Genomic DNA, 23,297 nt, shown 5'->3' on the forward strand with positions numbered 1-23,297 from the left:
ATCCTTTTTCCTCATCAAGATCTTTGCTCCAACCTGGATGTTTGAACTGAGTATCAGCCTTTATGTGACTACCTATATTGAGCAATACGTTATCCATTGAACCCCCAGTTTGTGAGGAAAATGAATGCTCTGAACAATCCATACAATGGGGGTCATTCAGACCCTGGCGGTAGGGGGTTAACGGGTCCTGTAGAGCTGCCGGCCCCGTTAACCCCCTACCGCCTCATTACGAGGTCCGCTCGCAGGACCCGCTAAGGACGCCTGCTATAACCAGGCATCCTTAGCGGGTCCCGCGAGCGGTCCAGCATGCTAACAATAGGCCCGTCATTAACGGGTCTGTTGTTAGCATGCTCCCCATTCCCATTGAGCCCTATGGAGGCTCGAATGGGAATGGGGATGCACAGGGTCTGGGTTCCCTGAATGGGGAAATACTGGGCCCTCAAAGGTCGGAATGGCACGGTATTTCCCAATTCAGGGAACCCGGACCCAGTATCCTGGACCCGGTATCTGGTATGGGGGTAGCCATGCCACTAAAAGCGGCATGGCTACCTCCATACTCAGAATGACCTCCAACGTCTTGATTGATTAAAAGTTTGTATGTCATGGCACATCTTCTTTCTACTGCCTAGATTTTCTTTTCTTTCTTTCTTTGTTAGAGACTAACCATAGAAATCAGATACTATACTTGTATTATTTTAATTTGCTCTGAAAAAACCTGTTATTTTCCTTGAAAATATGCATCCATGTGAAAAATGTTTATTTGTACCATAGGGAAGAAAAAAGAGAAGACCAATCGTTTCAAAGTGAGCATGATGAAGCCCCGCCGAAACTCAGGAAGGAGACGCCAGAGAGCAGTAAAGAGACTGATGACACAAAAAACGAGCCACAGCAGCCTTCCACTCAGCAGCTTGGAGAGACTGCTGTGGTGGCCAAGACAGAGCCGTCGGAAGGTGCTCCTAGTGCCCCTGCTGAGTCTGAAGCGTCCGTCTCTCCCAAACAGCGAAGGTCCATTATCCGTGATCGAGGTCCATTATATGATGATCCCACCCTTCCAGTTGGCTGGACCAGGAAACTCAAGCAGAGGAAGTCAGGCCGTTCTGCGGGGAAATTCGATGTGTATTTAATAAAGTAAGTAAATTATCGTATTAGTGTATTTGATAGCAACAAGTTCAGCCATAAACTATGTTAGAATCAGCACCTTTATTTCAGAAAAAGTAATGCAATATCTAAACACACTAAAATAAAATACACCAAATATGTTCTATAAAATCAAGTCTGATCTTATTTTTAGTGTTCAAAATAAACCTCTGCTCAGCACACAAATGGTTTGTTCAATAGCAATAAAAGCATTAAAGCTGGGTGACGATGGGCATACTAACTTAAAAGAGAAACTAAAGTATTACGACAAATTATGCTATACATGTTACGAAAAATATAAGTGCAATAACTCACTGTGTGTTTCTGTAATCCTAAAGCTACTTTTTTGGCTTTGCATTTGTTGTAAAATTTTGAATTTGAATTTGGTATTTGTAAAGTGCCACATACAGAATTAACGGTGTCAAAGCGCTTAAAAAAATAAGGTATTTATGTGACCCTAGTTGATCAGCAGAAAAGCTAGGTTTTCAGTGACTTTGAGAAAGAGTAAATAATTATTCATTAGTCTCATTGATATTGGCAGTGAATTCCACCGGCAAGGGCAGGCCACCGCAAATCCAGTCTCCTCTGAATTAAAAATGTTGATTTAGTCACCATAAGAAGATAACTTGATTCTGAACTTAATGTTTTGTAGGCTGCAGCATTATACAGGTATCCAGTGGCGAGATTGTCTGAAGGGGGATTTTTGTGTCATTTGTGGTACTCTACAGATCAAACAGACTGCTGTATTTTGCACTTTTGCAACTTTTCCTTTGGTAGTTTGGCATACCCAAGTAAAGTTACAATAGTCTATTTGCACCCCGTGGAAGGTGCTTAGCTTATCAGGTGGCTGGAATAGTGGGCGACAATACACATTCTCCGCCCGCTGCTTCCAGCCACCCAAAGCTCTTCTCTGGGTGGCTTCATTTATTATAAAACATTTATAATGTGGTGAGGAAACAGGGAGACTCTCGCTTTTGCATCCCCACCCTCCCCTGCCCCCAAAACAATCCTTACCCACCACCCCACCCCCCTCTACACTTACCTGCTGGACCAGAGCTTTGTGCTCTCGTCCCGGCGCTCCCCCTGTTTACCTGCATCCACCAAGGAAATGGAAAAGGGACTTTGTCCCTTTTTTTCTGTATGGTGGCAGCCATCTGTTTTCATTTTTTATTTTTATTTATCCTCTTTGAACGACCCACAGCACTGGTAAAGGTGCCCATCTCTCTCCCACATCAGGGGTGAAAGCCATATTCTAGAATTGATAGGGAAACCAGTTACCTTTGGCAATTCCTTTTTCTCAATGTATGGTGTTCTATCAAAAGATTTCCTTTAAAAAAAGATATTCTAACCAACTAGTTTATTTGGTCATTTATCCAAGCCTTGTTTCCATATAAAACGTACGTTCTTTTACATTTTGTGATGAATAGTTCATATGGTCATCAAACAGAATTGCATCTGAATTAGCGGATTTGGATTTTCAGCCCAAATATGATTTCAGTTTTTCCCAGATTCAACTGTAGACGGTTCTTCAGCGTCCAGATTTCAACTTCAAGTGAACTATGTACTAAATGTAATGGTATATCCTTTTTTATTCGGATGTATTTTGAGCGTCATCTACACAAGGCTGATAATTAAGTTCACATTTGATGCAAATCTTGACTAGTGCCCTAATACGTATGTTATGCATCAATGGGGAGAGGGGAGATCTCTGTGGTACTTTCACACGTCACTTTTAGGCGTTATCGAAGGTCCATGCTTGAATTGTTGTGTCCTTTCTTCCAGAAAGTAACGAAAGTATTTCAGGGTTTTGGGACTATTTTAATTTAAATTTTATTTATAACATTTGTTATACACCCAGACCCAGAGGTATCACAGCGTCCAATACTTAATTAGTTACATGATGAGTTACATCGGTCGAATTCACTTTCAGGTGGGTCAAGGTATATATTTGTGGCAGAATATAGGATAGGGGGAGGGAGGTGGGCTGTGAAAAGTTACGATGCAGTTTGTGCTTTAAACATTGGGCTGGGATGAGCGAGGGTGGGGTGGTGGTGAAGGTGGTCTAGTTATATTTATCGAATGGCCAGGTCTTGATCAGCCTCTTGAAGCACTGATGTGAGGGTTTGTTCCTGTGCCTCATTATTAATCCTGCATTGATAGCGGACAAAGTTCCATACTCTCTGAAACACTTGTGTACGAGCGCGATAGAAATAAAATATCAATTCAATTTAAGATATCTGCAATCTCTCTTCTTCTAAAATATCCTGTGCTGGACCCTGCACAGCAGGTCAATTACCAGCCGATTTCACAACCCCTTGATATTGGGCAACTATTGGAGGCTGTGGTAACATCACAACTCCAATCTTTTGCTGAAGAAACTGGCTGGCTTGATGATATTCAGGCCAGGTTTTATGCGGGTTAGAATACTCAATCATTCTTGTTAACTCGCTAGACAAACACAATTCTGGGTGTATGCAGGAGGCACTGGTGTATGTAATAACGAAGACACTGCGGTGGTAGAGAAGAAGGTTTATTAACAGCAAACCCTGAGCCCGGCAGGACTCTCCGAACAGCACATACCAACTGATCTCTTATGGAATCTGGAACCCTATCTACAAGTAAACAGGGGCAGCATGAGCTACGCATGGAATACTAAGGTCGGCATTCCAGCTCACACTGTAACACTTCTCCCCCCCCTTAGTATTTTACACAACAGACACATACACACCCTGCATTTATACACACACACCCCGCAATCATACACTACACACCCCGCACAGCATTCATACACTACGCACCTACACACACACACAGACACACACCAAGGGAAGTACAACAACCCTTTTTTTTCAAATAATTTTTATTAACAACACACCAAACTTTTAGGACATTCACGTATCAGTTTCACATCATTGTATTTATGTCACAGTCCTTCCCCCTCCAACCCCCTTAACTCGAGCCCCTACTTCAATGCAACTGCTTGTGTACCCCCGGGTTTATCTCCCTCATCGTTACCACTCATATCGTCTTCACTGAGGTCGGCCTGGGAGGGTCCCACCATCGTGGCCACCAGTTATCTCCACGCTATCAAGGGTCCCGCTTCCTCCTCCCCTCCCCTACTAATTGCTTCATACCAGGTCTCCGCCCACTTCAGGAGGTCAGCCCACCACGTCTTTATTCTGGGTCTCGGAGCTGCTTTCCAGCTCATTGCAATTCTCTGTTTGGCGAGGATGTAGGCCAGGTCTTTCATTTTACTAATATGTTTCTGGTTGCGTGGTCTGGCAAAACCCCCTAGCATGCATGCTCAGACTGACTCCACCTCCAGCCTGATCCCTTTTTGGGCCAGGCGTAGTTTAGCCTCTGTCCAGAATCTACCCACCTCCGGACATGCCCAAAACATTTGTATCATTCCAGCTTCCACCTCCCTGCATCTAGGGCATTTCTGTGCCACAGAACCTCAAAACCTGGCAATCTTGGTAGGGGTCATGTATGTCCTGTGAGTGACATATAACTGGATCTGCTGTAGCTTCGCATTTCGGGACATCTTCTTATAATACCTTTGAGCCCTATCCCATTGTCGATCCTGCATAGGTTCTCCCACCTCCTCCTCCCAGTCCTGCCTCAGTTGAAGCAACTCCTTGCCCACCCTGGTCATCAATAGTTCATAAATACGGGATATTTCGTGCCCACCCTCTGAAATATCATACATCGTCTTGATAACCGTATCCGGTTGCTCCGCAAGCACTGCCTCAGTCCACCTTTCTCGCACACGTTTGACAATTCTTGTATATGTAATATATTGGCCTTTATGTACCCTGGTGTCCTCCATTAATCTCTTGAAGTCTAGTGTCTCCCCCTCTTGCCATATGTCTCCGAGGGTTGCGAGGCTCATCGGTTCCCAGTATCTACGGATCCCTGTTAGCATTTGCGAGTCCTCCCTGCATAGCGCCACTAGCGGCGCCTGCGGGGCGCAGGAGGTCGGGTGTCCCACTATTTGGCTCCATGTTTTCCAGCCCAGTTCCAGCAATCTCGCTTTTCCTTGCATCTTTGATTTAGGCAACCACACCACTTCTCTAAGAAAAAAGGGGGCGGAATCCTTGCACAATAGCCTGGCCTCAGCCGTCTCTTCTTCGCACAACCTAGCCCCATATTGGAGCTGTCCCGCCAGGTAGTATATCTCGAAGTTAATCAAAGCCGCCCTACCCATCATAGCCAGGTGGAGCTTGGACCGGAACCCCATACTGTTCTTGATGCCTTCCACTGCCCTTTCTGTGTTGTGTTTGTATTCCTCTGCAGCCGTGTGGTATATGTCAATTCCCAAGTATCGGAATGTCCTGGTCTGCCAGGGTATTGCCAAAACCGGTAGTTTTCCATGCGGGGCCCCCCTATATCTTCCGAGGGGAAATAAGCTTGATTTTTTGGGGTTTACAGCAATGCCCGAGAGGGTGGCGTAGCGTTCCATCACCTCCAGGACATATTGTAGGTTTTCTTCTGGAAAGCGCAAGTATAGCAGGATGTCATCGGCGTACAAAGATATCAGGTGCGGTCCCCCTTTCGTAAGGATCCCTATCTCCCCATACTGTTGCCTAAGGCAGATTGCCAATGGTTCTAAGGCAAGGATGTACAGCATGGGCGACCAGGGGCAGCCCTGTCTAGTGCCCCTACTAAGTTGCCATTTGTCTGAGATTATTGCACCCGTTTTGACCCTGGCAATTAGGGAGCTATATACCATTTTGTTCCACCTCAGGTACCCCGGCCCCATCCCGTATTCTTTCAAGGCTGCCATCAACCACGGCCACCTCACCGAATCAAAGGCCTTTATGGCATCTAACGAGACTATTACCATTTCGCCGGGGTCCTTCTCCGTCTGCTCTATGATTTGGTGGAGTCTCCTGTGATTGTCGGTTATATTCCTGCCTGTAACGTAACCTGTTTGATCGGGGTCTATAAGTTTGCCAATAACTCGTTTAAGCCTATTTGCCAGCGTTGCCATGAGGATTTTACTGTCTTGGTTGAGCATGGATAGGGGTCTATATGGCCCACAATCCGTGCTTGGCTTTCCAGGTTTTAGGAGCGGAATGATCACCGCCTCCCTCAGAAACTCCGGCAACCTCCCTCGTTCGAGTGCTTCATTTAGCATGGCGAGCAGCGGGGGGAGCACCTCCTGCTTATATGTCTTGTAAAATTCGCTGGGGAGCCCGTCTGACCCCGGAGCCTTACATGTGGGTAGATTCTGAATCACTATCTCTAATTCTTCTATTGTGATTGGAGCGTCCAGGTCCTCCCGTTCCTCCTTGTTTAATTTGGGTAATCCTATGTCTTCCAGTGTTTCCTGCATCTCCTGACCCATCTCCTCCCCTGAGTCCTTGTAGAGGTGTTTGTAGAATCTAAGGAACCCCTTGTTAACTCCCTCTTGGGTGTCCCAGATCTGGCCTTCTCCCCCTTAACTCTCTAACCACTGGTCTTGGTGTCTCATTCTTGTATAACCATGCTAGCAGCCTTCCCGGTTTGTCTCCCCCTGCATGTTGCCTTTCGATATATTTTTTATAGTTCAGTTTACATAGTCTATCCCAGTGCTCCCTGCTAGCTTGTTGTAATAGGTTCACTCGTTCAGCGTCCTCCTGTGAGGTGCCCCCCGCCCCCTCTGCATTATTCCTTCCAATTCCTTCTCAGTCTCCTGTAGCTCTTGCTCTGTGCCCACTCGGAGCCCCTGGGATTTGGATATGGCTGCACCCCGTACCACCACTTTGAACGCCTCCCATAAGGTTCCTTCTGACTGCACGCTCCCTGTGTTGGTATCGAAATACTCTAGAATCGCCTCCCTTAGATCCTCGCGGAATACCGAGTCCTGCAGGGCCTCTGCTCTGAGCCTCCATGTTGGGATTCTCGCTCTAGGGGGCTGGTGTCTCCACTCTAAGACCAGGGGGGAGTGATCCGATAGTATTCTTGCCTTGTATTCCGAGCCTTTTATTTCCCCTACAAGTTCCGAGGCAACAAACATATAATCCAATCTCGTGTAAAGATTGTGTGGGTCCGCGTAGAGTGAATAATGCCTGTCTTCCGGGTGTTGCTGTCGCCAGATATCCTCTAGTTCAAAATCTCTCAGCAGGGCCTATAGTGCTTTCGTGGCCGGGGTGTTTCTATCTAATTTACTGTCTGACCTGTCCAGTTTGGGGTGTAACGTACAGTTAAAATCCCCTCCCCATAAAATCGCGCCGCCCAGTAGGGGGCTAATTTTACCCTATAGGGCCCTGAAATAGGCTGCCGTGTCCTGGTTAGGGGCATATGAATTTATGATGCTCAATTCTCTGTTTTCCAGCATCCCCCGCACCACTATCATTCTTCCATCTGGGTCTGCTGTGGTCTGAAGGCAGCTGAAACGGTACATGAGGTGCCACCCACGTGACCACCCCCCTTGCATAAGCAGAATATGTCGCTCCCGTGGTGGTCCCTCTCCACTTTTTCCTAACCACTTCTAGTTACTCCTTAGTGAGGTGGGTTTCCTGCAATAATGCTAAATCCACTTTCTGTCTTCTCAGGTACATCATTACCTTATTTCTCTTCAGGTAGCTGTTGAGGCCTCGCACGCTCCAGGTTACTATTGCAAGACTTCCCATTGCCATGCGTGGTTAGACCCCCCCCCCCCCCCCGGTTATTCTCTCCAGTCTAGTTGTCTAGTTTGGCATGAATATGGGCTCGTTCCCCTCCCAACTTCAATATAAACTCCCCAACTAACCCCCCCTCCCCGCCTTCCCCAACTATGTTCACTGCACACCTCCCTTTCCCTCCCTCCTCCCTACCCGTCCGCAACTGGTGCCCAGCTCCATCCCTAGATCTCAGGCTCCCCCGCATTTGGTCCTGCCTCCGAATGCCGAGATTAGGAACCCAGCAGGGTGTCACCGATCTGCCGGTGACCTAACTGGTCTTTATGTGGGGGTATGAGGGCTGGTTCCATAAGGCTCCTACACCTGCCAATAAGTTTCCGTGCTCAAAGGATCACATATATACAACTCTGGACGCCCTACTCTGACAGTCTTTGCCCTGTCTTATATTCTAGTCCCAGTGTCTGAGACTGCAACACCCTGGGTACCGCAGTCTCCATATTACTTATCTGCGCCATCTTCTTTCTGGATACCCGATTCCGGGGGGCAGCTCTGTGTGCTAAGCCATTCTGAGGCATCCTCTGGTGTATCGAAAAACAGTGATCTGTTTTTGTGGAACACTTTAATTTTCACAGGATAGATCAACATGTACTTGTAGCCTGCTTCTCGCAATCTTCTTTTCACTGCACCGAAGTTCATGCGTCGACGTTGTACCCGCCGGGTGTAATCTTGAGTATGCCGTAATGTTTGCCGATGCCCTTTGTATCGTTCCTCCCTTCCGGAAGTGTTCTAAGACCTTTTCCCAGTCTCTATCGTTCAGGATCTTGGCAATTATCAGCCTCGGGGGGGGCTCCTGGTGGTGGCCTCCTCGTCAGGGCCCTATGCGCCCGTTCCACCGCAAATCCTTGAGTCGGAGCCCCTCTCATTATCTCTTGCAGCAGCATTATTTCAATGTACTCCGTGGGGTTAGGTCCTTCTGCCCCTTCCGGCAATCCTACAATGCGTATATTGTTCATCCGGGCGCGTCCCTCTGCCTCCTCTGCCCTGTTTTCCAAGTTGGCCATGCGCTGTTCTAAGATATGGATCTCGGATTTGTGTGATGCGCATGCAGCCGTGTTCGGGGCAACTTCCCTCTCCAGGTACTGCCCCTACTTTTAGCTCCAGTGCCACCTTCAGTTCGACCATCGCCGATTGCAGCTTGGTTTCCCATGCTACTTTCAGGTCCACAATTGCTTCCATGATCTGCTGATCTTTGTTCGTGGCATCAGTGCCCCCCGTGGGGGTCCTCTCCTTGCTTCTGGCCCCTTCTGCCACAGGCGTTGTTCTGGCATATTTCTCAAGCGTGGGTTGTTCGCCCTTTGTTTTGGCCAGTTTTGTTGGCCATCCTTGTGTTACTGTGTGTATTTATGCGGGCGCCCCAGCGTTTGTTCTTTGGCTCCTCCGGGTCGTTCCACGGTCTGAGATGGAGTCTGGATGGGCTAGAATGGGGGTTTGCGTTTGCTGCTGAGTCTATGCCTGGAGAGGGTTGTGTCCTACCAGCGCCTCCACAGGCCCCTCATGCGCTCCTCTCCGCGTGCCCTGTGGGTTGTCTGTCGCTCCTGTGGGCGTCCACAGATGCTCTCGGACACGGTTCGCTCCGCTTAGTTGGTCCGACTCCTCAGTCACCTTACGGGGACTGTTGCTAGGGACTCCTGTAACAGCATGGGGATCCGGCCGCCCTAAAGTATGGTGACACTCCTCGCAGCTTCACTGCTGTATGCGCTGGCCAGTTTACAAGAAGTCCGAGCTTGACCACACTCCACCTGTGCATGCACACTCCACTAGGTCCCAGCAGCGGGTGTACAGGTGTCTTCCATGCTCCTGATTGCCAAGGTGTATGGCGCTTGGGAGTGCCCTGTGATGCAGCAATATCTTGCCCTGCGCAACGACGTGGCTCTGTGTTTCTCAATTCAAATGTTGTTGCAAGCTGCCCCTCTGATCGTGCCTGTACCACCCAGGCCCACTGTCAGTGGTCAATCATCCCTTGCATCGAAGTGCATCTGTGATATCACCCTCTTTCTAAGATAAGACTGGTTTTGTCGTGTAAGCGCCTCCCAGCCCTTCTTCAGTTCCGGGCTACAAACGTGTCTCCCCAAGCTTGATCCTGCCGCCCCCGCCCTGATTATTCAAGCGGCCGCTCGCTACAAAGTATCAGCGCCAGTGCTCTTCTAACGCAAGGGCTGTGTGTTCAGACCGCTCCTACCTCCTGCTGCCGTAATAGAAAGCTGTTCTCGCCGCCCGCTATGATTTGAGCGGCAGCTTGCCACAATGTATCGACCCCGGTGCTATACAGACGCCGGGGTCGTAGCCATACGCTCAGTCCTCTCACAGGACAACAGCGCTTGCGTGCATGTCTCCTGCTGCCGTGACAAACATCCGTCCTTGAACGGCTTCGGGGACAATCCTTCTGCGGAGCCTCACCTCTGCGTGCTGCGACCACGCACAGCCCGCTCCGTTGCGGGTTCAGACAGCTTCCATAACCATGTAGGGGGTACTGCAATGTGCTTCACTTTATTGCTGGGCAAGAACATCGCCCTCGCTGCTCTGTAGTCGTGGAGCCGGCTCTTCTCGTTGGGTTCCTTCGTCCTAATGTTCAGGCTGCCATTTTGTTTCATCGCGTGTCCCGGGCCATCATAGATCCCATTATGTACAGAACTTTGCTCTCACGCGTTCTGTGGACATGAAAGTCTCAGTGAGTGTGCTCTATGCCTTCACATGCATATACATGCATTTTCAGCTATCCCAGGCACCTGCGTGTGCACTTTCCTGGACGGATCAATGCAGGATCGGCGGAGCCCCTCATGGAACACGTCTCCTCACATAGCCTCGTAGCCATGCCCCTCAAGTACAACAACAACCCTTAATACATACATGACCTAATTTACAACAGCCCCCACAACATAATACATGAACTTAGCCGGCACCCTCCTCGACCCTTCTACTTCGCTGGCAGGCACAGGCGACACAAAGCTCTCAACGGGGCCAGCCCCTTCCATTTGTACATTTGGCCCAACAATGCTGTCACCCTCCCCTTGCACATTTGAACTCGCACAAACCTCGTCTCTCATGGGCTCGGCTGAAAGCACGTCAGCACTAACCACATCACACTTGCTCTTGACACACCCCTTCTCCACTACAACAACACGCCTCTTACTCCATTTGGATCCATCATCCAATTTCACATACCCTTGCCCCGCCTTGACAACTAGACGAGGTTGCATGTACACACTGGTACCTTTAGCAACATGCCGCGGATTCTTTATCTACACACAGTCTCCTACCAACACAGACAAAGGCTTTCTGCACCCATAACGCTCCTTGACCATCTCCTGCTTACTGCGGACCGCCTCCAACACTCCCTGCATGTCCACACCAGAATGGGCACCACCTCCTAACGCAGGCACCCGCAGTTTGGTACCTGGTTTCCTCCCGCGCATAAGCTCAAACTGAGAACATCCAGTCAGCATAGAAGGCGTGTACCTATATGTCTTGAGCGCCTCTGACAAAACACTCCTCCAACACAGACCATTTGCCACCGCCAGCTGAACAGCACCCTTAACAAATCTATTCATTCTTTCAACAAGTCTGTTCGCCGCAGGGTTGTACAAGGAGGTCCTATGATGCTGTATACCCATGCTCTTCAAAAACTCCTGCATATGGGTCGACACAAACTGCACAGCATTATCAGTGACGATGCCCGCGGGCACACCTTATTTAGAAACGCCACTACCTTCTCTACGGTCACGGTTTCCAGAACCGTTGCCTCCACCCACCTGGAGGTATAGTCCACAAGAACAGCAATAAATCTAAAATCTCCTCCTAAAACATCCATAGGACCCATGATGCCAATGGCGACTTTTGCCCAGACTTCGTCCGAACCTCCACCGGGTACACTGGTTGAGGGATGGGAGCCTTGCTCTTGGCAATGGTGGCACACGCCAGACACTCTTTCACTTCTTCCTCCACATCACTGTCCATTCTGGGCCACCAATAGGACTCCCCCAATCTTCTCTTTGTCATCGATCTTCCCAGATGCCCTTTGTGAGCCAAAGCGACAATCCTACACCTAAGGGACACTGGAGGCACCAGCCTTTGACCTCTGGCGATGCCCCACGGACCCTCCGACAGCTCATGCCACACATGACCATAACCGTTATCCAACTCTTTATCTAAAATACCATTTTTAAGTGCCGCCTTGATTCTTGTCAAGGTCAAATCAACAGCGCACTCTCTGTCCCACACCTCCTCATCAATAGCAGGAACCACACTGGCAACCATGGTGCATTTGTCCACATTCACCTGGTCATCCTCAACCCCACCTATTACACTGGGAAGGCGAGACAAACAGTCAGCCACAGCATTTTTCGTACCTGGGATGTACTCCACCTTAAAATTGAATGCGTGCATATCTGGCATCCATCTAGAGATTCTAGACGAGGCATGAAACAAACCCTTGGTGGTTAGGAAGTGCACAAGGGGCTTGTGATTGGTCTGCAAGGTATACTGGACACCCCACAAAAAGGTCATAAAATGCTTAGAAGCCCAAATGGCAGCTAGGGCCTCCCTTTCAATAACAGCATATCTCTGTTCCGCGTCTCTCAATACCCTAGAGGTAAACGCTATGGGACGGTACTCCCCTTCATTCCACTGCTCGAGCACTGCCCCAATGCCCACCTCACTGGCATTGACTTTCAACACTGTCTTCTTTTTGGGTGAGAATGAACCCAGAGAGGGGTCACGGTCAACCTCCTCCTTCAATCCTTCAAACTCAGCCTGACAACTCTCGGACTATTCGAAACGGACACCCTTCTTTAACAATGAGCTCATGTTCAGCGTCTTATCAGCATATGATGCAACAAAAAGACTATAGTACTCTGTTAGGCCCATGAATGATCTAAGTTGCTCTTTATTTGCAGGGGCAGGTGCATCCTTCAACACTCTCACAAGACCCTCCTTGGGATGAATACCACTCACATCCAAGGTGTGCCCCAGGTAGGTCATGCTAGGTAGCCCCATGTGGCACTTGCTCCACTTCACAGTGAGGCCACTTTTCTACAATACTTCCATTACCTTGAGTACCCTTCCATCATGCTCACTCCGACTCCTCCCCCAGACCAGGATATCGTCCTGAAAGTACTCAACCCCTGATATACCTCCAAACAACTTCTGCATACTTCTTTGAAAAACTGCTGATGCCGATGCCAAAACAAATGGCATCTGACAAAAGCGAAAAGCTCAAAAAGGGGTCACAAATGATGTCAAGGGACGAGACTTCACCTGGAGATCTATCTGGTGATAAACCGACGATAGGTTGAATGTGGAAAAGCATGCAGCCCTTCCCACCAGTGCGAGCAATTCGTTTATGTGGGGCAGGGGATGCCTGTCCACCCATATACTGGCATTTAGGTCCCTCAGGTCAACACACATTCTCATCCCACCATCCGCTTTCTGCGCTAACACAACGGGAGCCAACCACTCAGAGTTCTCTACTTCTTCTATTATTCCAGCCTCCTGAAGCTTCACCAAATCATCCTTGAGTCCATCTCGAGCCAACATGGGAACCCTCCTCACTTTGTACACATGGCACAGCGCCTCTCTTGAGCACAATCCTATGGGAAAACCCCTTCAACTTTCCCAGGCTTGGGGCAAACACACAGGGGAAGGCCTCTTAAAGATACTCCGCAGACAATGCATCTTGCTCCGCATGCTTTCGTCCGTGCTCACACTCAGAACCGGAACGGCCTTACCTGGCCGGATTTCTATTTCAAGTGCCGCCTGTTCATCCCACCCTACTGCATAGTCTACCTTGTGGGCCACATAAACTTTCCTCAAGTAAAACGCCCCCCAAACTCAATGGGGGCCCATTCATATCCCAACACCTTGATTGGCACCCGTCCATATGCACACGGGTTGATGTCAGAAGGTAGCAAATCAGCCACTTGCTTGTGGTAGCTTGCCACATATAGTTCGGGAGATATCATAGTGTAGGGTGATCCAGTATCGACCATCATCTTCATTGGCACATCATTCACAGTTAACATGGCACCCTTCCTCCCGTGTCCAGCACCCACGCTTAACAACACCCTTTCGCGCACTCTTTCGACCCAAGGGTCAGGGGTGGTGTCGCCCACTATTGTCACGTTCTCTTCATCTGGATCAGGATCGACCATCCTGACTGTTAGCCTGTTTTGGACGATGCTCCTACACATCCTGGCATAAAGTCCTCTCGCTTTACATTTTCTGCATTCAGCAGTGGCAGCGGGACACTCCTTCGAGCCAGTTGCATGTCCCCACCATCCGCATATCCTACACCCTTCTCTTGGTGTAAATGTTCCTCTGATGTCCTTGACCTTTCCCTTGTGATCAGCAGTCCCTCTTTTAGTCATTATGGCGTGTACATTCTCGCTTTTTTCAGTCACTTCTTGTACACTCATCTTGGACTCCTTTTTAGCTCTCGCTATTTCTATTACTTTCTCCAATGGAGGATCTCTTTCAGTCCAGAGTCTCTCCCTCCCCCTGGAATCACTTGTGCACATCATGATCTTATCACGGATGTACTCGTCCGGTAGCCCGGTGAACTTGCAGGATGCAATGAGAAAACGTAATGCCGTTATGTACATGTCAATACTTTCTCCAGCGGCCTGGGCTCTTGAGAAGAAGAAGTGGTATCTTTCTAACACCACATTTGTCCTTTTTCCAAAACGTGCCTCCAATTTCCTAAAGCAGTCTCGTAGGCCAACACAATTTCTTCGCCCTCATCTCCCCCATCTCCGCCGTCGGCAAGAGGGGCCCGCACATCTTTCCCCGGCAGGTGCCTAAAAACTCTTAGGCCTTCAGTTCCTAGGCAACTCAAGAGGGCTGCCTCTTTGTCATCGTCGCTCAATCTGGATCTGCCTGCTGCCCTCAGGTACACCTTAAACGTGTTCACCCACAAATTCCAAGCAATAGGAGGCTCCCCAGGACTAGGGAGAAAGGCTGGAGGTGGGCGGGCGTTGCTGTGCTGCATAACTGTGTCTTAGTTTATGGCTTACGAATCACATAAATCAGTATGTAACTGATATCAGCGCCACCCCTGGCTGGCTGGGAGATGGGTAATAGATGGTCAGTCAAATGGGAGGGTGGTTACTATTTAGGAGGTATTCCTCAAATAGTGATAGGGCTTAACACTATGTGCCTGTGAGTACAGTTTTATTCCATGGAGCAGACACAGTTCACGCTCAGCAGTGCCTGCCTGCTTCACAGCGTATGCAGGCTGACTTTCTGAGCAGAATACTGGGCCCCGCCCACTGGCTCGATCACTTTCCAGGCTGTTGCTAGTGGGTGGCAGGGTTGCCGGCATATGGGAGCTCAACGAACATGTGAGGCTCTGGTTAGCGCTACGGGAGGGGAGGTAGGAGGAGGAGTTTGCCTTGCCTACACCTAGCCCCCGCCTTACCTCCTTCGATGGTGTCTCCGCCGCGGGCTCCTTCCGCAGCTGTGCTGGAGTGTGGGGCGAGCCGACTCTCAGGAGGGGCCGCGCTCAACCCCCACCTGCCTCAGGGGAGCGAAGGCAGCGCAGCACAGTTCTGAACACCTCTGGTTCCCCACCGACCTCAGGGGAGTGTAGGCAGCGCAGCACAGTTCAGGACACTTGTGGTTTGCTCGCCGCCGGCACTCGGGCCCACACATCTCAAGGGGGAGCGCAGGCAACGGCAGCCATGCTTTCTACTTGTTCAGCGCCACAGTCCTGTCGGGCCGTACTTGGCCTTAATTTCTTGCACGCACAGGGTTCGCAGGGTTTGCTGACCTTGTCACCAGTGTAATAATGAAGTCACTGCGGTGGTAGAGAAGAAGGTTTATTCACAGCAAACCCTGAGCCCGCATGGAATACTAAGGTAGGCATTCAAGCTCACACTGTAACAGTGTACTTATACTATTGACCTATCTCTAGTCTTGGATATGGTTGCTTACAATATTCTCTTGAACCGTAGCTATAAACTCGGATTACAGGGAAGAGGATGGGATTGCATTCAATCGTTTCTGAGTAACTGTATACAAATAGTATGCCTTCCCCCCCTTTCCCTTAGCCATGAGCGATAGCTCCTGCGGGGATGCTCAAGGATCCTCTCTTAGCCCTCTGCTTTTCAATCTTTATATGGCTCCTTTGGGAGTGCTAGTGCGTATCTTCAACATGATTTGTTATATGTATGTTAGCGACACCCAGCTAATTTTATGCTTGGGTAATTCAAACTTGTATCCAATTGATCAACTGAGGAGCTACCTTGAACTAGTGAAGAGAAGGATGATGACTAAGAAGAATATTTATGAAAGATGGCTTTCTGGCCATTCTCGCTGGGATCCTGTGCCAAACCTTCTCATTCAGTGTGTAATCTTCGTGTCTGGTTAGACCCTGAACTGTACTTTGAAGGACAAATTAGTAAATTGGTGAGTAGTTGCTTCTTCAAACTAAAAACTCTGAAGGGCTTCTTGAGCTGTTTCTCATTTTTGGGGAACGTGCAGCATTACTATGTAGGGCCTCCTCACAAGTCCAGCGGTAACCCCTAAAAGCTGAAGTGACATAATTAGTGCCGCCAATATCGCTCTGCCGGATCATGTGCCGACACAAATACAGCACGGCTGACTGCAAAAGCAGCCGGCGCTATTACAGCCGGACACATGAGGCGCAAACACAGCTGCATCACAAGTCCATGTTCAGCACAATTAGCGCCGAAAACCGGTGCAAATAGCGCCAAAAACACGGTGCCGTTACCTCCAGATTCCAGCTGGAGGTAAATGAACACAGGCGCCTGAAAAGAAGCCACAAGTGAACCCAATTCACACCCACCAGAGGGCTATATAATGCACACCCCTACACCAAACACTGTTTCCAACACCATGCTGCCACAAGCCTCTGTGAGCTAGGACAGGCAGCTGCTCATGCTGCACCTGGAAGTAGAGAGGCAGGACAACCAGGCCAGGGCACAGGGAGTACGGGGGAGGGAGGGCTGAGGACAACCCAATCAAGGCGTGCACCGATCCCCAGAGTTAGGCCTTCACCCTGAACCCTCACCAACAGCCAGTTGGTCGCCCTGTACTGCCTCAATGGTGAGACCATAACAGAGCTCCTCACCACAATACATGACGATATGGGGAGCAGGATCAACATCCGGACAGCTGTGCCCCCACTGCTGAAGCAAGTGTCTACACGTTCTTGAAACTGGCCCCTTCCAGCACTCTGTGGCCATGATGCACGGCATGGCACAGCTCACATTCTGCACAGTGTTGGCCCAGGTGCTTGAAACCCTCCTGCAGCAAGTGCAACTCCACATCTTACTGCCTACCACACCAGCACAGGTCAATGCTTTAAAGGCACAGTTCCAAGCCATTGCCCAAAATAGCTGCCCTGGACTGTACCCATGTTGCGCTGGTGGTCCCCAGGCCCATGAAGCAGTGTACCAAAACCGCAAGCACTACCACTCCCTGAATGTGCAGGTGACCTGTGTGAGAAACCTGAAGGGGTCTCCCTGGCTAAACCTCTGGGATCTATCATCCAGGTGGCCAGGTCACAGCCATCGCTATTGGATCCACTTCCTAGGGGTGGACCAGTGAGAGAGGATCAACTAGATGTTAGTTTCTCAGGGAGTGGGAGTGGGACACCAAAGGATGAGACGCGGCAGTAGCCCCCTTCTTTCAACACCTTTTCCCCATCCTACCATGTAGGACATTCAGAATCCCCCCCCCCTCTTTTCCGACACAAACACATTTGCACGGCCCACCAGAGAACGGACTAACACCAGAGCCATTTACCTGACATGTCCCAATACAAGGGTCAGGCAGTTGATCAGAATCATGCTCACCTGACGGCCCTTTCCCTTCCCTACAGGGATAAAAGGTGGAACAAGAGAGCACAGTACGAGCAAGGCGAGACCGGTATTCAGACCCGGCAGTTCAAAAGGAGGGGAAAGGTGGCGAATACCAAGAGGCTAACAAGGAGAGATATGACCTTGCCCTTCTCGACGCAAACCTGCGAAACCTCCACAGAAAGACTTGTAAAACCAAGGACAATGAATGGAGTGTGTTGCAGCAGATGCCGGCGGTACCCACAGCGTGTCGACGCTGATAAGCAGGAACGAGGGAGGCTCCCGCAACGGTGGTACTGGCCTTGACTCCAGTTACAAGGAAAGCCAATCGGTTCATCACAGCTGGTGAGTCAAGGGGAGAACCGATAAGAGACGGGCTGTGGTGAATGAAAGACTCAAAGTGGCAAGTTGAACTAAGTTCAAAGAACTGTAAAAGTGTTGAGGGAGAACAGCTGAAGAGGGAACCAGCACCATGTGGGTGTTAACTCGAGAGACTCTGGTCGATCCCCGTCTGAGTGAATCTACAGGTACCAGAAGGCCGTAGCAGAGCTGCCAAGGTAGGTCAAAGTGGTCATGCAGGAGGTCAAGCAAAATCCCCATACAGTTGAAAGCCTTTGATCTAAGAACTGTAAAGAAAGCAAGGGAAGTGGATCCCATAAATTATTGAAAGCAAAGTGAATGTGAAGTTGGCAAGAGTGAACCTGGAAGAGGGATGCTGACAGGAAGTCGACAAGTCTAAAGTCCCAAGAAACAGTGTGTTGACAAGCGTGAACCCGGTCGAGGGATGTCCAATGGAACTGTTTAAAAGACATTAAGAATTGAGAGGAGTCAGAGCCCGAACGAGGGAGATCCAGGGGTGAAGTCATCACTCAAAAGTTAATTGAAGCCATAGTGAACCCGATGGAGGGAGGCTGAAAGTAAAGAGGGGTCAGCACCCGGAAGCGGAGACCCGGAGATAAGAATCCTCACCCTAAATAAAACCAGGAAACTAACTTTCATTGCGTTGAAGGAACTTTTGTTTGTTGTTTTCATAAACCTATCACGCCCTCGGAACCAGAAGGCAAAACTACTCAAGGCCTTGATACTGAAAGGAACTGTTTTTGAAAGGCCCAAGCCCGAACGAGGGAGACCCAGGGGTGAAGTCATCACTCAAAAGTTAATTGAAGCCATAGTGAACCCGATGGAGGGAGGCTGAAAGTAAAGAGGGGTCAGCACCCGGAAGCGGGGACCCGGAGATAAGAATCCTCACCCTAAATAAAACCAGGAAACTAACTTTCATTGCGTTGAAGGAACTTTTGTTTGTTGTTTTCATAAACCTATCACGCCCTCAGAACCAGAAGGCAAAACTACTGAAGGCCTTGATACTGAAAGGAACTGTTTTTGAAAGGCCCAAGCCCGAACGAGGGAGACCCAGGGGTGAAATCCATTGAGAGAAGGAACTGTTATTTCTTAGATATGATTTTGGAAGGGTCAGCACCCGGAAGAGGGGGACCCAGGGGTGCGACTATCCCCTACAGAGAATATGTGAAAAAGGAACTTTGTTTCGTTATTTGAACACGTCAGGCCATCGAAGGCAAGAGACTTACAAGAGAAACAAGATTTGGCCATTGTCGGTCCTGAAAGCTGCAAGTGGAACTGTTGTCTCGCACTGGAGAAGCTGGAGAGTGTGCTGTGCTCTAAGATCCCACCTTACCCGTGCTCAAAACGTGGGAAAGGGAGTCCCAAGCAACCGCACCCTGGCATATTATTTGTGAACACTTCTTTTGTTTCTTGAAAACGATCCCACACCCTTTTTGTATTAGTTGTAAGGTTTGGCAACCTCTTAGTATAGGCCCTTTTTATTTGACACAACCCCACTAGGACTGCCTTATTTTTATTTGATGGTCGACGCTTGCTGCCATCTTAGATTTAGGTTTAGATTAGGCTTTTTTCCAACCTGTATACAGTTTAATAAACACTCTAGAACTGTGATCACTTGTGTCTGTCATTACTGTTGCCACCATGAGCTCCTTACATATGGTGTCAGGGTGGGATATGATTCCATTGATACAAATTGAAAACCCATGCTAATAATTGTGGTACCACCCGAAGGGGAAAATAGAATAGTTGATCTCCTAGATTCTGACAGTGTATCCACATTGAAAGAGGTATTATCCTCTCAACTACTTATTCCATCTATTCAATAGGATCTTTTCTTTAAGACTCAAGTCCTACTAGATACCCTTCCTCTATCACACTATATCATACAACCCAACATATAACCCAGGGACCGAAATAATACTAAAAGTTCGGCTGGTCTTTTCTTTCATTAGACCTAGTGCACTAAATCGGCTGGTCTTTACTTTCATTAGACCTAGTGCACTAAATCCTCCTCCCTCTCAACCCTTTTTTTTCCCAAGGCATTCAGACTTCATCAGTGGCCGTACCCTCAGGGTTACAAACCAATCTATCCCAATCCATTCCTTCGACAGACTCCGAATCATAGGACTCTGAAGATTATGAAACTTTATCTGAAGGAGTCGAGAGTCCCCAGCCCCAAAACCCCCTGAACGTCACCCCCCACCCCGGAAGAAATGGCTAACTTAACCAATATCATTGCCCTATCAGCGGCCCATCAGATACAGGCCGAATACAGACTCAAAGAGAATGTAACTAAACTCATTGAATTGCAAGTAAGGCCTTCCCTACCCCAAGGCGTACTCCAACCATATCTCGAAGGCGGAGATTTGGGATTTTGTTTTTCTAAACTTCGAACGCCTAGCTGACCAACTAGGGTGGGAGGAGCACCTTTAGAGATGCTATTTGGGACCTTTGCTAAAAGGGGAACTCCAAACTTCTATCAGCTAATCAACCTTGCACAAAGAGCGTCCTTCCTGTCCATCAGGGAAGGCCTATTTAAAAGAGGAGGGCAAATCTGCAATTTTTATCAGCAGAAATTGGGAGCCATTAGGTTAAACCCGGGAGAGGCTCCTTTAGAAATCGAAGAACGGGTTAAAAACACAGTGGCCCTATGGACTAGCAATAACCTTAGAACAGTTTACCTTAGAACAATTTACCAACTCCTTACCCACCTTTTTACAAAAAGCGGTTCTTCAATTAAATCGACCTACTCTAGCCATGGCCATTGAAACAGCGCAAAACCATTCGGAAGCTGCTAAACACTTCCACCTAGGCCACCGATGTGAAGATCGAAGAGACCATAAACCCATCCATCGGCTTCAACCTCAAGGAATAGAGAAACAAGGAGGGTCATATAAAGAAGAGATGACTCGGGTGTGAGTAGAGATCAGGAAAACTGATCCGAAGCATACAGAGGAAAGTAGAAGGGATGAAACAAAAGGAAGCAAAACACCTCATCTGGTCTGTTTTTCCTGCAGATAAACCTGACATCTAGCTTGACACTGTCCAAAGAATATAAAAGAGGAACCTATGGAAATAGACTGTTTGAAGGGTGAAGAGTGGGAGGAAGCCGAGGAAGAGTTCGAAACCTTCAGCATTTTCACGGGAGCACCGGCACCGTTAGCAACGGTACCGGTGCCCCCATGTCCCCATTCACATAGAGTGCTATAGGACTCTATGGGAATGGGGACTAACAAAATTACTGGCGCCTGACTTCCTGGCCGCCGGATTTGGAATAGCCCGGTGGCACCGGAAAGTCAGGCACTGGTAATTTTTTACAGGTCTGGCAGCTACCCCACCGGTAGCATCGGCAGGGTTACCGCCGGACCTGTAATGAGGCCTCTAGACCACGCAGCCCTGGTACGAGTAACTTGTGTACATGGAGACAACAAGGTATATCCTAAAATCCCAGTACACATTGAAATCCGAGGTGAATCCTGTGAAATACCATCTACCATTATTCCTGAGCTCCCTGAGGAAGTTATTCTGGGACAAGACATTCCCATTTTCTCTACTTTCTTACAGGAATCTCCACCTCCCTTCAAAGATTTTCTACCACAGAGGTTCTGGCAAGAGACCTACGACTCCAAAAACTTGCTGGTGTGGGATTGGGAAAACTCCGAACCAACAAAAACTAAGACATCCCTTGAAGCCCAGTTCATAGGTTATTGTGGAGAAAGCGATAAAAGCATTCTACCTCTACCTAAGAAAAACAATCTGTGGAATATGCTAGAGTCCATGAACATCTCCCATCCCTGTTCTCTGCCCGATCTTGACCACAGAAGACCTGACCAAAGAACAGACATATCTACCTTGCATAGGGGAAGGATATGTGAGAAACGTGAAGGTTTCTCCCTGGTTAAACCCTGGGGGTCTGTGATCCAGGTGGCCAGGATACAGCCATCGCTATTGGATCCAGTTCCTGGCGGTGGACCAGTGAGGGAGGATCACTTGGATGGGGGGTCCTCGGGGAGTGGGACACGACAGGTGAAACATGGTATCCCCCCTCTTTCAACACCTTTTCCCCCATCCTACCACGTAGGACATTCAAAACCACTGCCTCCCACCCCCTTTTCCGACCTTTACCTGACATGTCCCAATATATGGGTCAGGCAAAGTCAGGCAATTGATCAGAATCATATACACCTAACGGCCCTTTCCCTTCCCCACAGGTATAAAAGGTGGAACAAGAGAGCACAGTATGAGCAAGGCAAACAGCACAACGAGACGGCTATCCAGACCAGCAGTTCAAAAGGAGGAGAAAGGTGGCGAATATCGAGAGGCCGACAAGGAGAGACACGACCCTGCCCTTTTCGACGCAAACCCGCGAAACCTGCACAGAAGGAATCGTAAGACCGAGGACAATAGACGGAGTGTGTTGCAGCAGATGCTGGCGGTACCCACAGCATGTCGATGCTGATAAGCAGGAGCGAGGAAAGCCAAGCGGTTCATCACAGTCGGTGAGTCGAGGGGAGAACCGATAAGTGGCAAGTTAAACTAAGTTCAAAGAACTGTAAAAGTGTTGAGGGGGGACCCGCTGCAGAGGGAACCAGCACCATGTGGTTGTTAACTCGAGAGACCCTGGTCGATCCCCGTCTGAGTGAAACTACAGATACCATAAGGCCGTAGGAGAGCTGCCAAGGTAGGTCAAAGTGTTTATGCAGTAGGTCAAGCAAAATCCCTGTACAGTCGAAAGCCTTTGACCTAAGAACTGTAAAGAAAGCAAGGGAAGTGAATCCCACACATTATTGAAAGCAAAGTGAATGTGAAGTTGGCAAGAGTGAACCCGGAAGAGGGATGCTGACGAGAAAGGGGAAGTCTAAAGTCCCAGGAAACAGTGGGTTGACAAGCGTGAACCTTGTCGGGGGATGCCCACTGGAACTGTTTGAAAGACATTACGCATTGAGAGGGGCCCGAGCCCGAACGAGGGAGTTCCAGGGGTGAAGTCATAACCCAAAAGTTAATTGAAGCCATAGTGAACCCGGTGGAGGGAGGCTGAAAATAAGGGGGGTGTCAGTGCCCGGAAGAGAGGGATCCGACGGTGACCAATCCTCAACATAAATCAAACCAGGAAACAAACTTTCATTGTGTTGAAGAAACTTTTGTTTGTTGTTTTCGTAAACCTATCAGGCCCTCTGAACCAGAAGGTGAATCCACAGAAGGCCTTCATACTGAAAGGAACTGTTTTTGAAGGGTCCAAGCCCGAACGAGGGAGATCCAGGGGTGAAGCCATTACCCAAAGTTCATTGAGAGAAGGAACTGTTACTTTTTAGATTCAATT

General features: G+C 48.9%; 1 protein-coding gene across 1 annotated transcript in view; it reads left to right on the forward strand.

Annotated features, from left to right (window-relative positions):
* MECP2 (methyl-CpG binding protein 2) overlaps positions 1 to 23,297 on the forward strand; it is a 472,523-nt gene that overhangs the window by 360,829 nt on the left and 88,397 nt on the right. Inside the window, exon 2 of the mRNA XM_069645433.1 lies at positions 772 to 1,128. Coding sequence (XP_069501534.1) covers positions 772 to 1,128 — 357 coding nt within the window. The remainder of the gene's footprint in view (positions 1 to 771; positions 1,129 to 23,297) is intronic.

Source organism: Ambystoma mexicanum, chromosome 2p, assembly GCF_040938575.1.
Source record: "Ambystoma mexicanum isolate Mex_15411 chromosome 2p, UKY_AmexF1_1, whole genome shotgun sequence".
Lineage (NCBI taxonomy): Eukaryota > Metazoa > Chordata > Amphibia > Caudata > Ambystomatidae > Ambystoma > Ambystoma mexicanum.